This window comes from Varanus komodoensis, unplaced genomic scaffold (genome assembly GCF_004798865.1).
Source record: "Varanus komodoensis strain SLA01 unplaced genomic scaffold, ASM479886v1 scaffold9, whole genome shotgun sequence".
NCBI classification, from domain to species: Eukaryota; Metazoa; Chordata; class Lepidosauria; order Squamata; family Varanidae; genus Varanus; species Varanus komodoensis.
In genome coordinates, this window is record NW_025336598.1 from 10,051,380 (window position 1) to 10,068,058 (window position 16,679).

A 16,679-nucleotide genomic window follows, 5' to 3' on the forward strand; every position below is an offset into this window, starting at 1 on the left:
TGTAGACAGAGTAATTAGTTTTACAACAGATGTACTGAGACATTCTTTTTCTGTTGCCTTCTTGGCATGGGAGCTGCCTCCTTACATGTGGAAGGCTAGTCTGCTAAATCTGGCTCCCTAGATTTCTACATATAGAAGTTTGTGTGCATGTTGTTTTTTTAATGTGAAAAAACTAAAAAAATATGACCTCTCACCTGGAGTGGAAGAGTCCATCATCCAGAATCTCCCACCAGCATCTGCTATGGCATAATGTGTAACAAAGTTTGTGTGGAAGAAAAGGGTGCTTGGTGTACACACCTCAGATTTATACTGCAGACCAAAACACCCTGATGGGGAAATAAATCTCACTGATAGGTTAGCCCAGCTTTCCTCAACATGGTGCCAAATAGGTTGAACTACAACTGGAATTTTGGCCCCAAATAGTTGCAGGACACCAGGTTGAAAAAGGGTGAATTAGCTTCTGTCTGTAGAAAAGTGTGAAATGTGATACTGGGTGGCATACAAAGATTCCCAATCTTTCTCTCTTTCTCTCTTTCTTTCTTTCTTTTACCTGTTAACTTTTCTGTTCACAAAGCTAGATTTAAAATCACATGGTTAACTGTGGTGAAATCTTAGAAGGCAGATGGTGAATGAAAAAGATTTCCAGCAAGGATGGTGTATCAGCATAGTCCTTTTACCCCTCCCCATGGCTAATAGAAAATGTATACATTAGGTACCATAGATTAACCTAGGGGATCTACTACATTTACATTATTCATAGAGGCTCAGAATTAGTTGTTTAGTGGCACAGAATTGGGATATTGCTGGTGCAGAATTTCATGGGCTTTTTTGCATGTGTGTGTGTGTGTGGGGGGATTCTTTTTAAAGCACCTATTGTTATGTCCTTATGGTATACATGAATAGCTATTACTTAGCTATAATGTTCTTCTCAACTGTGCCTAGACATGGAGTTACATGCTGTTGCCCAGGCAACATGCGTCAGCCATTTCTAAGATAGCTAACCTGCCATTTTGTACTTTTTTCCCTGACAGGAAAGATTTAGGCCCCAGATACATCTACTACAAATAAATCTGATTATTTGGAAAGTTTCAGAAATAGATACACCTGGAAAGAAAATATGTATTCTAGTAATTGAATATAAATTGGAAAAGATATGGTAAGGAAAAGGAAAATTAATTACAAAAAAACAGAAATACAGAAGTGATTGTCTATTCTAATTATACAACTCTAACTGTAGGAAAGCCTAATGAAGATTATATTCACTGGTATTAGAAATGCTTGCTTGTTCCAATGTGTGATACAGAAAACATGTTAATATACATGCTTTACCTAATCTGGCAAAAATAATATGTTCATTTTATGAAAAGAGAAAGTAAGTTTTAAATAAAGACTGGTAATAGCATGTCAGCTAGGTGGTAAAATGTTAATAAAAGAAGCAATAGATTCTGTAGAATCTAATCTGCAAATATAAGATATTAATGGGACATAATCTTGGTGTTTCCATTAACTCTCCAAAACCTTAACACTAAAATGGCATTCCTTGGGTTAACTAGTCCTATCTATGTTACTCTTAACTGTTCCTGCAATATTTTTTATGTATACAATTTCTTTGACATTATTCTGAATTCTATTATTTCTGTTATTCCATTTGTAGTCATTAAGTACATGTTTTGACTTTTTATACCTTGATGCCTTAGAAATGATAGGGCACTGGAAACTTTCTACTTAGTCTAATTTTTGACTCCCAGGAAACTGGGAGCAGCCGCCATCCTGGGAAGCACCATGCCTCATGCAGGGGAGAACCCCATGGCAGCACACAGGTTCCTCATCTGAAGCATGCCACATTTTATGAATACTTCTGAATTCTCCTCCTAAGAAACATAAACACAGGGATACAGGGAGCGCCACACCTTTACATCATTCTTTACTTTTTAGGCTCTGCCATCAGGCATCCTCCAGATACAGTGTAGTGTGGCACACCTGGAGGATGCCAGGTGTGGGAAGACTGGCCTACAAGTCCCTTTCCTTCCCTCCCTTGAAATTGCTGTGTCAATGATATCTTTTTTTCTTTGTTTCTTTGAATCAAAAAAACATGGGAACTTTGCTAAACATTGCTGTTGGCATCTCTCATGAAAAATTACTGTTCAGAATATATCGAGTCATTTGTTCACTGATGAAAATGGCCACCAAACCACTATAAGCTATGTTTCAAAAATAAAAATAAAAATGGTAGTTTGTTTAAAATGCAGTACTAAGCTATTAAGCAGGGGAACTCTGAGTAAAACCCAAATATTTCAAAAACAAATGTGTTATAAAATGTGTTTTTCTATTTCTAATTAACATGTGTTTATTTACTAAGAATCTCACCAGTGGGGGTTCACATTTGCATGTCATTTCTTTCTATTGGTCATATTATTTTTACAGAAGGAGTACATATGCCCCAATGTTGGGGACTCAAGTCAAGTGGCTCATTCCCAAGTCTGACTCAAGTTGCATCAGTGAGTTGACTTGAACTCAGCTCAGGAGCAACGAGAGACTTGACTCAAGATTACTCTTGTTATTGCAACTAAATTGCTTATTTATTTATTTCTACATTTGTATGGCGCCCCATATTCCAACTGGAGTCTCTCTCTGGGCGTTTTGACACAAGGGAGGTAGTGAGAGGGAGGGATAAGGGGCAGGGGCAGGGCAAGGGGGTTGCAATACAGGTAGTCCCTGGCTTATGTACTTAATACACACAGGGACTGCCAGAATCCCTATGTGACTATCTCTAAGAAAAGTTGGAAATATCATTAGAGAACTATGTGACATGTTTGACAACATGTCATCAGTGGCTGTGTATTTCCCTAGAGATCTTCGTGGCTTTTTGTCCACAGTGTTGCCTCGAGTGTACCCAAGCCAGTGTGTTTTGGGACCCGTGTAGGGCCTCAAGGATGAAGCAGAAGCACAGCAGAACAGTTTCTGGGAAGGACAGAAGCAGAGGTGCCCAGATGACTTCTCCCTACTCCTCATTGTTTTAAAGCTTGACATCCTGATTTATTCATAACTTCCTAAACCATGAGGTAACATTAAGCCTGACATTAGCTAATGCTGATAGAGGTGGACCTGGTGCTGGAGAGTCGGGGCTTGATTGAGCTACTGGAAAGGGGAGGGGTTACCCCTGGAGGGACTTTCTGGAAGTAGGCCTCAAGGGTTGTTGGCACAGCCATTTTCTTTTCCCCACCATACATGGCCTTGTAACAGTTTAGGGCCTGGTTCCAAGGGCAAATGCTCAAAGGGAACTAGTCATCAGTGTCATCAGTGTTAGCATGCCCATTCTACAGATGGGAAGGATGCTGGATTAGAAACATAGAAACAGAAACAGAGCGAGTCAGAAGGGGTCTCCCGGGCCATCTAGTCTGACCTCCGGCACCAGCGGCTCTGCTCACAACATGCCCACCATGTGGACGTCCAGCCTATCTTTGAATACCCTCACCGATGGGGCCTCAACGACCTCTCATGGAAGCCCATTCCACACTCTTGGGGTCCTAACTGTCAGGATGTGCTTCCTGGCATCTAAACGGAACCTTGGCTCCCTGAGCTTTGCTCCGTTGGAGTGTGTCCTGCCTTCCTCTGCAGGGGAGAACAGGTCTTGACCCACCTCTGTGTGACCCCCCTCACATACCTGTATGTCGCCAACATATCCCTTCTGAGTCTCCTCTTCTCCAGGCTGAAGAGACCCAGTTCCCTCAGTCTTGCCTCATACCCCATCCCCTGCAAACCAGCCACCAATCTTGTGGTCCTACGCTGTACTGATAGACAGCAGAGAATGAGAATGAGAACTGGAACATGCCTGAGTAGAATTTGGCAGGCTTGATCCCCTCCAAAGTGGCCAACAGGCCTGCAAATATTACACAATCCTATAAAAAGAAAGTTCTGATTATTTTCTCTGTTTTGTTTGGAAGTATGGCATTTTATTATTCTTATGGTTTATTGTAAATTAGCAGAAATATATTCAGAAAATGAACAAACAGAAAGAACAAACATAAAGTAGTTTAACATGTTCAAAATGCTTCATATTCATGATCTTGTTATAATTTATGTAAGAATGATAGAAAGCTAACTTAACTTCCCTAAGACACTGATTTGAAAGAATAAACTATTTTTAGTCTCTCTCTCTCTCGTAAATGTTTTATATGCATAGAGAGGTAAAAGATATACTAACATAAACATTTGGCTTTCTCGTGTGATCTGTTTTACATACATATTTGACTTAAGGACGTTCTGAGGAGCAGAACTCATCCATAACTGGGGACTACCTGTACAGGGGGAAGGCTTCTGTTTGGTGCACTTTGCTCTCCTCAGCAGAGAGCGCAACAGCGCCTCTCCTGCTTCCTGCCTCTGCTCTGTTCCTGCACGTTTCTGGGGAGAGTAACAGTGCCAGGCTGGTGGCCAATTGTATTGAGAAAAATGTTTTTCTAAATTGCACTCTTGATAAATTGAAATAACAGCATAGCTTTGCTTAAATAAATTGTAGTTGAAATAAAGGACTTCAGTGCCTCACTGAGAGAAGTGCAGATGGAAACCCCCGGCCCCCTGCACACGCACACACTCCACCACCAGCTCCCTTTTTTCTGTTCAAGTTGGCTCTTGAGACTTGAGAAGAGACTTGAGATTTGACTCGAATATTTCTTGCAATGACTTGAGACTTGACTTGGACTTGAAAGGAAAGACTTGAGATGTGACCCCAGACTTGGAGTAAAGGACTTGTATACATCACTGGTATGAACCATCTTGAATACTGGATACCCTCTGGAAATTCTGTTTGAAAGTTATATGGAATAACATTAACATTTATTACTGCTCATTCTTTAATATGTGTGCTAGTATTGTTACCCAGATCTAAATATATGACTTGGCTTGCCCATTACTTGATTCTGTCACACATGGAAATACCCTTTGATTTAATGGTATTTCCATGTATGACAGAATCAACAGATTAGTTAGTTATTAATAGTAATCCATAATGAGCACAAATGCTTTACAAGAAGAGTAGGTGTCATCGCCCAGGCCCAAGGACCCCCTGGGTCTATGGTTTCAAGTGTCAGACCTCCAAGTGGCAGACAGAACCAATTCCTGGGGCCCTTCTCCTTGGATCCACCCCCTCTCCACTTGATCCCAAGGGATGGCACTACCATCTGACTCTTGAGAGTGGACCTTGGACTCCTCCCATGAGCAAAGAGGCTCTGGGAAGCATCCTCCAGCCAGTTTCTCATTCCATCTGAAAACTAGAAGTAGCATTTGAGAAAATGAAACTCCCAGAAGAACTCTCCCAGTCTGCCAGTAAAGCCTATTAGTTGCTCTAAGTCAATTTTTCCCAACCTTGTACTCTCCAAAACATCTGCAGGGCACCATGCTGGGGAAAGTTGCCCTAAGCCAGTGCTGGAGTCCTTTGTCTTATATAATGTAGTAGAAACCCAGGAGGTAATTGTTATTTTGAGGAGTTACTGATGAACAACACGTTGCTCCTTCTGTGCCTAGACTTCCAGTTGGGTCTGTTTGCTTTGAGATGTTAGCTTCATGGGATTTCCCAAAGTTGGTTCTCTGCCTGAGATAGTACACTTGGAAAGACTATTATTGGCCTTAGACAGTAATCCCTGACTGGACTTCAAAGTCTACCACTGATTATGAGCAGTGTCTGGGATAGTCCTACAGCTATCTATGTTAGCTAGTTGCCATGTGCTAGAGCTAATCCTTACACTCTGCAAGCTTCATCCCAGGCCATTGTGTTTGTCACTGGCTCTAGAGGGGTTCCCAGTGACTCTGAGGTCATAAGCATTGTAATCTTGCTTGACAGTTTCTTGCCGCAACTATTAGCCTCTATTGACTATGTGGATAAAGGCAGGTTTGAGGTAAAAAATTAAAATGAGAAGTTTGCTTTATTTATACTATACTAGGATTTGGATCAACAAGTTTCTCATGAAGTCCCACTTTCTAATAGGATATGACATCACTAGTGAAGTGTAAGCCAATTTGTACTATGTTGAAAACTTCAGCAGAGTAATTCTTAGCTCATGTTCTTGGAGACAGCACAAACACTAAGTACCTTATGGGCTGCCAGAACGGAGAAGCAACTCAGGAAATTCCTGGAGTCGTTGCCTCCTAGTAAACATGTGATGAAGAAGAGCTGTACCACATGTTCTTCCATGGCTTTCACCCACTCCCTTTTCCTTCTACTAAGGCAGCACTTCCCAACCTGGGGTACATATACCCCTAGGGGTAAAAACCAGGACATTTAGAGGTGAATGTGAAAAAAATGAATATCATCAACTATACTAATTGCAAACATTTATACAAAGAGTACAATTTATGGAAATAGGGTGCCAAGGGGTACGCAAGTGACAAAAGGTTGGAAACCACTGGACAAAGGGCTACTTGAAATGCTGCTGCTCTTTGTTAAAATTCCTCACTTTGTTACGCAGCAAGTGCTAAACTCTCTTGCATTTGAACCTTTCAAATGGGTGGAGGAATCTGGCGAACATTTTCTTCCCAAAAGGAACATTCACACTGTCCTTGAGGCACTATTATTGTCCACTGCAGAACATGTAACACTGCCCTTTGTAAATATAGAAGACACCTTGTTGGTTCTTCTGAATACCACACAAGGCAGCACTGCAGTGGCCAATTTAGAAGTGGGGGATCCCATTATGATAGTCAGAGCTACACCTCCAAGCCACGCCCCACCAAAGCCATACCCCCAGGCCACACCTGTTTCCAAAATTATGCAACCTATACTTATACAATAAAAGTGAGCTTTGTCACTTTGTTAGAATTTCTGTTGAGTAATAAATACAAGGTAAAGGGATCTCTTTTTGAAATGGCTTCTAGAAGTTATTCCTTATTATCTTCATTTATTATGAATTAATGATTTTTTAAAATTACATCCATACCCCGCTTTCCAGCTAAAAAGTTCCCAGAGTTGCTTATGTGGAATTAATGAGGCAGTTCCTGCCCACAGGCTTGCTATCTAAAAATAAGACATACAGAGGCTGACCATGAGGGAAAGTGTTACAGAAAACACATGTGCATGCCTGACAGGTATCTCCAGATAGGTGATGGGTCTCTCCAGGAACTGTTGGTATTGTTGAAAAAACACCCCTGCTCATAACAAGTGATTTCCATAGATTAACAATGCACTGTGCATAGAAGTTCTTTATCTCTTTCTGAATTTCCCACCAGTCAGCTTCATGGGTTGACCCAAAGGTAGTTTTATAAAAGGAAAAAAAGTCTCTTCCTAGCCACTTTCTCTGCATCATGCATAATTTTGTGCACCTCTAGCCTTTCTCCTTTTTCTTACCCTTCCTTTTCTGCTGAACAATCTCAAGTGTTGTACCCCTTCCGCATAGGGGGCTTGCTGCAACCCTGGAACATTGTAGTTGCTCCTTTCTGCACCTTTTTCAATTCTACAGCATCCTTTATTTTAGGTATGATGACTAGAACAGTATACAGTATTACAAGTATAGCCATGTATGAGTATAATAGACTGATCATAGATGATGATAATGGCAGTTTTATCTTCAATACCTTTCCTAATTAAGCCTAGCATTACATCTGACTTTTTCACACCAGCAGCATATTGGGCAGCATTTTCATCAAGCTGTCTACTACAACCTGGAGAGCTCTTTCTTGGTGTGTCATGCAAGCTCAGATCTATCAACCTATACTTTGAAGTTGGGAGCTTCTGCTGCAACATGCATCACATGTTGAACCATATTTGTCATTGTGATGCTTTGAGTCTGTTATTTGAACTACATAACTTACCTACTGTAAGTTACTGTAAGCTACTGTTGCAATTTTCAAAAATTGTCCACGAACATTTGATAATTCAGTACTTGTTCCACTGATATTAGAACCATTTGCAATTGCTCTGCTGACCTCAAAAAAGAAAAAAACGCAATGGTTAAACATACAGATTATGGTGCTAAATTGCCCAGGGAAAGAAGATGCATGCCAAGGTGTCCATTCGTCAAGGAGTTCCAAAGGTGTCCATTCATCAAGACGATGCTGTTGGGCTTCCATACACCAAATGTGGCTGTCTGGAAACACTGCACTTGTCAGGCTAGGGCAGTGCTGCTGATGGTGGAGGGAAGTGAAGACGGTTGCACCAGAGCCTTTAAGGGCATAATGCCCAATGCCCCATTTCAGATGCACGTAAACTTCTGCACATCCGGTGCCTGAAGTGAGGTGTGGTGCTGGTGTTCTCTGCTGCTGGGTCTTTCACTGGGGATGGGGAGGGAAAGATGCTGGGGTGCAGATAGCAATCTGACTAAAAAATGGAGCTGCAGCATCCATACCTTCCTGCTTCCCAACAAATCCTTTTCCCACCTCTCCAGGGTCCAGTTGCATTCTCAGAGAGGCACATGGTGCAGTTCTTTCCACAATGGCTGTGAGGGGCGCAGGGCAAGTATAATCTTATGACCCCCTAGAAAACATTCCAAAGCCATACAACTGAACTATAAGGAGCTTCTCTTCAACCAATTCTTTGTGCATAGAAGGAGCTGGCTCATGCCCTACAATGGGCTTCCCCAGCCTTGTGCCTTCTGGACACATTTGGATGCAACACCCAAAATTCCCAGTCAATGGCTCTGTTGGACGGAATTATTGAAGTTGTAGTCCAAATGCCTCTGAAGGCCACCAGGTTGCGAAGGCTGTCATACGTAATTTTGTGTATACTTTCTGAGTTGTAAATTACACACACATTCACAGTAACTTTTGATTTTCTTCTTTAGAAGAAATTATATTTTAAAAAATAATCAAATGGCTAAAGTATTATAAAGTATTGGTCTTTCTATCTCTGTTTGTGTGTGATACACACATATAAAATATTCATAAGTTTTCATGTTTTCAGTAAGGAAATGTACAAATCACTTCTGTTAACACAGTTTATTGGCACACGTATTGGCAAAGCATACATAAAATACAGTTGTATCATAACACACCGACTCACTGTATTTTTTTACATCATGAGTTGAACGTATTAATATGTAAATGCAAAATTAGTTTATTTTATAAAGTTTCACATAAATATACTGGAATCAAAAAATTAATTAGTTTGGAGGCTTTACAAAAGTATCATACAAGAATGATAGTGAGAAAAGAAACAGCAAAATAAACTTAAGATACAATAAAAACAGAAAAAAATTAGTCTGTATTTAAACTGCTCACAAAATTAATGGATTACATGGCTTTCAAAATTCAGATCAACAGCAATTTTACAAAGCATAAATTCTCATAGGGACTTGGGCATCTTTCTCCACATAAAAATATTTGTCATGTCTTTGATGAAACAGACATTTTAGTTGTTTCAGTGCTTTTGATAAGTAAAAGAAAAACAATTAATGGGACTCAGATGTCAGACAGAAAGCAGTGGTCTTTTGAAATGGCTCAAAGAGGAAAAAAGGAGGGCAGCACCAATGAGTTGAAGTCGCAAGGCAGGAGAGAACCTCAGCTTGCACTAGGAAACAGCGTATTAAGAAGGAATGTTTTTGCACAGCGTATCTGGGGCAAAGCCCCTTCCACAGGGATACCTAAAAAAGAACAAGCCCTGTCCAGCTATGAGCTTATCCAGAGTGGGATTCCCAGTGGCCTCCCCTTCCAATCCAGCAGCCACAGGTACAAATCCAGAGCATGTTAAAGAAATCTGACTTTTTGCCAGTTTTCTTTTAGAAGGCACTGGATTCAGACCCCCTTCTTCTCCCTTCCGGTCAAACAGCAGGAATTTTTTCTTTTTCTAAATGAAGCCACATGAGATGCTGCAGCTGCTCTGTGCACACACCACTTTTCTGACCCATCATAAATCAGCAAAATTGTTGGTCTTGCTAGGTTTTTAAGGGTTGTGTTTAAAATTTTATGAATAGTAGTTTGCTATAAGCAATATGCAAGTGATTGGATGTGTAATATCTATAAATCTATTTGTAATATAGTTTACATTTCATAAAACATACTTTAATACTCCCTGTTACCAAATCATAGTTCACAGAGATGTCTTTGAAATCTCCCCTAAGGAAAGTTTTTAATGCCAAACCTGTTGAGCTACAGTAGCCTTCCTCAAGCCGGCACACTCTGGATATGCTGGACTACCATTCCCACCATCTGTAACTAGGACCATGCTGGTCAAGGATGATGGGAAATAAGCTGCAACACATCTAAAGGACACTACGTTAAGGGGAAGCTGGGCTAGAACATTTCTTCAGAATAAACCAGGGTTTGAAAGTTTGAACTTCTCTCCTTCTTTCCTGCTTGTTATAATAGCTAACCGTGGAAAACAATTGCATGGGGAGAGATTAAGGGCATAATCCTATGCATGTTTAGACAGGGAAAAGTCCTACAATCCCAAGCATTCTCCAGGCAGCAGTCTAATTGTGATAAGATTGCATCTTAAACACTGGACTCTAGAGCAAAAAACCTCAGAAACAAATTGAAAAACAATATATGTCATTCATCATGGTAAAAACATTGCCAGCAGATCCTGAGCACTGATGGTCTATAAGATATGGCCTTTAGAGGATAAGGGGGTCACAGCAGAGAAAAATCCTCCACTGAAATGTTAGTATTTAGCTATTGTCATGAGGTGCTACTTACATATTCAGTTCTTTTCACTGAGGTCAGCGTCAGTATCATGTCATGTGCAAGCGCTTCCAAGATAATTATCTGGAAGCTATAAATTATTTTTTCTAACTTAAAAAATGATAGCTATACATCTAGAAATAGGTTCTATATCTGTGGAAAATTGGGAAGGGTTTTGGTTTTTGTTTTTTGTTTGTAAAGAATGCTGTGGGATAGCAATTGTGACCTGCTGTTATAAATAACAGTGGATACGGCTTCAGATAACTTATTGGGAAGCTTGTGGTGTTGGGTTTTCAGTCTTGGTCTCTTGGTTAGCAGGAGGTTTACTATTCCATGGGCTGTTGTTTCCCAATGCAGGTGAATTGTTGAAGTCTTCGTCATCGTCCATGCCATTTGCTGCATCATACTGTGTGTTCTCTAGCCTGGTGATGAGCCGTTCATCTTCGTCACCAAATTCTCCACCCATTAGGGTTGGTTCTCCAACTACCATCACATCCTGTGAAAATAGCCAACATTTGTTATGCATGGAGGATGTGACAAAGCAAACAAAATCCCTCTTTATATAACTACTGATTCACCAGACTTCTGTTTCATATGAGAAGTATCCCAGAATGCTTCTTCCATGCAAGTCTGCCTTAACATGGTGCACCACTCTGCCCTCTTTGTGATGGACGTGTTCAAAGGTGGAACTGAGTGGCTCTCTTTAGTCAGTGGAAATCTGTGCTAAGATTTGACTTTGTATATTGTTAATTCTGAAAGCCTACATGCAGACCAGGCAGATGGAAACATAGGTATTAACCCCCACCCCAGATATCCCACTTTAAACAGTTGTAGTGTATATAAGGACCCTTTCCAAGTTCTACAAAGCATTAACATTTCAGGTTCATATAGTATGTTGTTTTCAAGCAACAAAACCACGAGGTATCAACACAAATGGCAGGGGTAACATTCAGATTAAAGTCACAATGCATTGGAACGCCCACCTGCTCAAGCCCCTTGAAACCAATAAGAGCCACTATGGTCCTCCTGAAGAGTTCCCCAGTTGACCATGCCCTAGGTTCTTTGCTTCATAGTCTATTTCTCCTGCTACTGGCTTTAGTAGTTAAGAAATGAAGTTCACAAATGCTACTTTTAATGCAGGGGCCCCCAGAATACAGAACTCAGCACTTCTTATCCCTAACGAACGCACTTGACATCTTGCCACTTAATTATGGTAATTAATTTAGGTAGAAAGGGTTTTTTTTATAAAAACAATGTTCACGCTGATTTGACAATTTGCATCACTAATTAAGTAATTAGCAAAAAACTGCTGATTGCCAACAAGCCCTGAATTTACCATCTGTTATTTCGTGGTGCTTGTCACCTCTCTCTGTGTAGGCAACACTGCTGCCAATCTGTGCAGTAAGAGGCCCAATCTGTCCAGCTGGTAGCATAAAAGGAAGACAGAATGCTAATTATAATTACACGGATGAAGCGAGAGTTGACAAAAGCTGAAGAGGGCAAGAAGGGAAGGATCTGTCCCATTGCTGCGGTGAGTGCAAAGAGTCCTTTCATGAAGACAAGCACTGCACGGCAAGTACAACTACTCATCACTAGTTGATTGCTGATCCTTAACCAGCAGGGGATATACAGAGTGCCAGACAGGAAACCAGAGAACTCCCTTGATCTGGTTGCTTAAAGGAGAGCCACTGATTTCAGGATTTCATGCAGGACTTCAAGACACATTCCAGGACAATGTAGCCTGCTGATGTCTGGATTTGTATACATGGATTAAACAAGCCATACAAAGCCCTGCAGAGCTCTGGATATTGAAAAGGATGTGTTACTAGTGAGACAATTATGAATACTCTGTTGCAACCAACCAGAGTTCTGATGGCATCTGTGACTTTCCTCCAACTCCTCAACAATGCATGCCATCCATTCACCCTTGCTGCCCTTCATGCTAGGAATTCCTCCTCCATTCATTTCTGAGGAGTCCTCTTACCTCCTCAGAACCCAATTTTTCCAGTAAGTTTTTGGCTGAATGCCACAGTCTATCTCCAGTTGAAGCCAACTGGCTTCAGCATGTTATGGACATATTCAGTAAGTTATAGACATATTCATTTGGACAAATTCACCACTCTGCTATCTGTGCCTCTCCATCTATTGCAAAGAGTGAACATGCAAGTTCTTTGGCATAGGGACAGAAAGTGCTGCATATTTTCTTTTGGATCTTGTGTCGTGTATTCAATATACAGAAACTTTGCTTTCAACGAATCTTATCAAACTATTTTCAACAACAACAAAACCCTAAACAACTAACTAAAAATGCAGTGTAGTTAATTCAAAAATCATCTTGCCACAGTTCTAATGGTGTGGAAGAGCAGGTGCAGAGGAAAAGAATGTACCAGCACCAGGTGAGGCCAAATCAGATAATGTTAAATGTGACTTTGCATCGAACATGCCGATTTTTAAGAATGTAAACTACATCAGGTGCAGGAGGGGGCTGATAAATATTTGAGATCACAGCAGGGTAATTTAACCCTCCCTGTGCTGCAATCCTGAGGCAAATCCCTGCTCTGCAGGTACTATTTCCTTTGGGAGAAAGTCCCCCAGTGGCAAGTTGCCAAGACCCACTTAATGCCACACACAATTTTACCCACATATTGGTGAAGTGTGTGTTGTTTTGGCATTCACTCTTCTCTCTGAAAACTGTTAAATGAATAGTTTAATGAAAACTATGAAAATAGTTAAATGAAACATTAGAATTTTAGACGAATTTCACAGTGAAGCATGAAATCCAAGTAACAAATCTAAGGGGACTGAGTTAGGAGAAAACATTTAAACACATGTTTAGTTATGGTGAAGACACGAGAAGTCCTTCTATTAAGAGGGAAGACTCTGGCCTGCCTTGGAAAACTAGCTTGGTGGCAACAGCCTACAGTTCATGGAGGAGTGAACAGGCAGGCATTGCATAATTTGCGATGGGGATTCTCCATGCAGAGGCCTAGATGAAAAGCCCCTTGATTCATACTGTCCTTGCCCTTTTAAATAGAGGGGATAATAAATCGTAAGTCATGCGCCTAGGAAAAACCATCCTGAATCAGACAAAATGTCCATTGTTCAGCATCTGTTTCCAGCAGCTCCAACCAGATGCCTTCCAGAAACCCACAAGCACAGTTTGAACATGACAGGCCTTCACTCTTGCCACTCTGGCAGTGGTAATCAGTGCCATCTTGCCTGAAACACTGCCTTTATTTAGTTGCCATGGTTGACAGGCGTGACCTCCATCAATTTGTCTGATGCTCGAAGCCATCACCACTAGTTCCCTCTGCATGCAGTACCTGCGCCTCATGTCACCTTACAGATGAGCTGAAGGAAAAGGGTTTTTCCTCTGCCATGCAAAAACTGTTGCCATGATCCTATACACACTTACCTGGGAGTAAGTCCCACTGAACTCAGTGGGGTTTACTTCTGAGTAGACATGTACAGAGATACATGGGGAATGTCTACAGTGGTTCTCCTTCGGGAGGTAAGTGGCAGTTAGAGCATTCTTAAGAAGAGCAGCGCTGGGGCTTTTCTGGAAGCAACACCCTCTGAACCTGACTGGAAGTGCCAGGGCTGGTTGTGGCTGCCTGTTGGCAAACAAACTGCAGTTCCTCTTCAATAGTGGTACTCTACTTATAAAAGGCCTGAGTCCTTTTGCTGAATATTTTTCTATGGCTGAATTCAAGGCCTGGGTTAAGTCCCACTGTGTAAGGAAGCAATACTAAGAAGGTACAGCCATATGCCTCATGTCTGGTGGCAGCTTTAGATGTTCAAGGTTGACAAAAGCTATCTCAGTTACTTAGAACTGGGCTCATCTACCTCCTTAGGGGTTCTTCCATGCGGCATGTTCATAGCAAATATATTTTCAATAGGCTCAGAATGCAAGTGCTTGTGAGAACCGTGTGTGGCACTGCTGTTGGGCTTTACCACTGCACTTTGCAAGGAACAACAGGTGTGCCATAGGACCACCTGCACAGCATAGTGTGAAAGCCACTCAGACCTCTAGTTAACCATTTTGATTGAATGTCTGAATTCACACTACCATGAAATAAACCATCCAGATTTCTTCATAATAAATGAATGAGCCCTCAATGACCCATCAAAAAGATTATTAAAACAGTTTAGTGGAGATTCCCCCTTTTCTCATTACAGCTCCCCCTTAATTCTAGCCTCTTCCACAATCCAAGGCAGAACGTTGTTTGTGGTCTTATCCCTGAGAGTCAGCATATATTATCTGCTCGCAAGTGATACCACAGCTAATTATGCATCTGGGCATCAGAACAGGAGTTACTATACAGACTTAACTACAAGACACCAATCCTCTAAGCATTTAGTCCAGATGTCAGGCAATCAACAATTCCTTGAGAAAGAAAAACATGCTGGTCCTGATCCAGAGAAATCAGTCACACAAGCCCCATTTGAAATTAACCGCATAAAAGTGAATTGCAACTCCTTCCCAATTGATTTCAATGGGACTCAAGGACAGCTTCCTTTGGATTATATCTACTAGCTCTGTCCCACAATGGGACCTCCTGCTTCTAAGAAAGGAATGCTAAAGACACCCGCCAATTAAACACCAATTCATCTCCACTCACTAGTTCCCGTGCAATAGCCACCAACCTCTGAGGAGGACTGGAAGTGACTCCTTTTAGAGCCCCTCAATGCTTCTCCTTAAATTGGCCAGTAGGGGTCACTGTTGTTGAATGACACAAGGCTCCATCCCTCCCAGGGTTGAGGCTGCAGCTCTGGAGTGCTCCTAGCTCCTGCTCATGGAGTGAGAAGCAGAATCCAAGAATTAAACCCCCAGGTTTTCTTTTGCATGGGGACATACACAGCTATGGGCTAGTCATGGCACAGTGTGAGATTCAGCTACATTCGCTCAGTTCATGCTTAGATTCAGCAATATTGAGATCACACGCAATGCCTGTGATCTCAAACATCGGCATGGATAAGGCAGGCCTGTACCACTTGAAATACACCAAGCTGAATGCAGCCCACTGCTTGTGCATGTTAACGCAGCGGAGCCATCCTATACATGCCTACTAAGAAGTAAGCCCAAATGATTCAGTGCGGCTTACTCTCAGGTAAGTATGTACAGCCCAGCCGAAATCTCCCACTTTTGCTGCCTGCCCGGACTGCAGAAATGGGTAGAGAAAGGTGGCCAAGTCCTTGGTAGGCAACCATGCATGGCTGGTGGGCTGCAATGATCTTGGTGGAACCCAAGTTGTGCCAGTCCAGGCTCTTATCCCCACCATCGTGTGTGAATGTGTGTGCGTTTACTTTAGAAGAAATCTGTTTAGTTACAGAGTTTAAATACGATGCTTTATGTATACCAAAAGCATCAACACAGCATCCTTAAGAGAATAGATTTTATTAATATTATGGGTAGCGTTATGTTTCCATTCCATTCTATTTTTAGCAATAATATTTGTGTGTAGATGATAAACCAAGTGTCCTGATCCAAGCAATGTTCAGTGCTTAAAAAAAATAACCCAAACAGCATCCTGTAATCCCAAGAGCCTGCTGGAGAGAAGAATGCAACCTGGCAGGTCTTAGATGCAGCTAGTTTGAGGCTCGTTTTGTATTTTATTAGTTTTCCAGCCAATGATCCTGGTTGTCTATTTGTTTTCCCCTCAGAACAGTAAAAGGCTGGATGATTGGCAAGTGTAATGGGAAATGTATAAGGACTAGTACCAGGACACTGAGGAAGAAATGAAGGACAAGCCAAGAACTTTACCAATGGGACAATGGAGAATGTATCAGGATAATTTTCGTTTTATAGCCCAGTATAACTCTAAAGAATTTACTTCCATCTGTGTCATTCATGATTTATATCACCCACTGTGTTGAACACAATTGTTGATATGAACACATTCTAAGAATTTCCATAACGTATTTTTCAGGGAAGTTAAATTATCTTAGGAAGAAGTTAGATGCTTTTAAAAGCACAAATTCTTAAGATTCATTTCATGGGCTCCTAGATGGGCTGGTGGGCAGACAGATACTTTCTCTTGTAGTTGAATTATTTCCCAGGTCTTTGGAATGCA

General features: G+C 41.3%; 1 protein-coding gene across 8 annotated transcripts in view; it reads right to left on the reverse strand.

Moving 5' to 3' along the window:
* Window positions 1-8,903: 8,903 nt before the first annotated feature.
* Window positions 8,904-16,679, reverse strand: part of LDB2 (LIM domain binding 2) — a 235,545-nt gene continuing 227,769 nt past the window's right edge. For 5 of the 8 annotated variants that reach the window (XM_044418511.1, XM_044418509.1, XM_044418510.1 and 2 more), the window contains one exon: window positions 8,904-11,101. In XM_044418511.1, the coding sequence (XP_044274446.1) occupies window positions 10,871-11,101 (231 nt within the window). In that variant the 3' untranslated portion in view covers window positions 8,904-10,870. Of the gene's footprint in view, window positions 11,102-15,252; window positions 15,396-16,679 lie in introns of all 8 variants that reach the window. The other 3 variants (XM_044418514.1, XM_044418515.1, XM_044418513.1) reach the window with 1 other exon arrangement.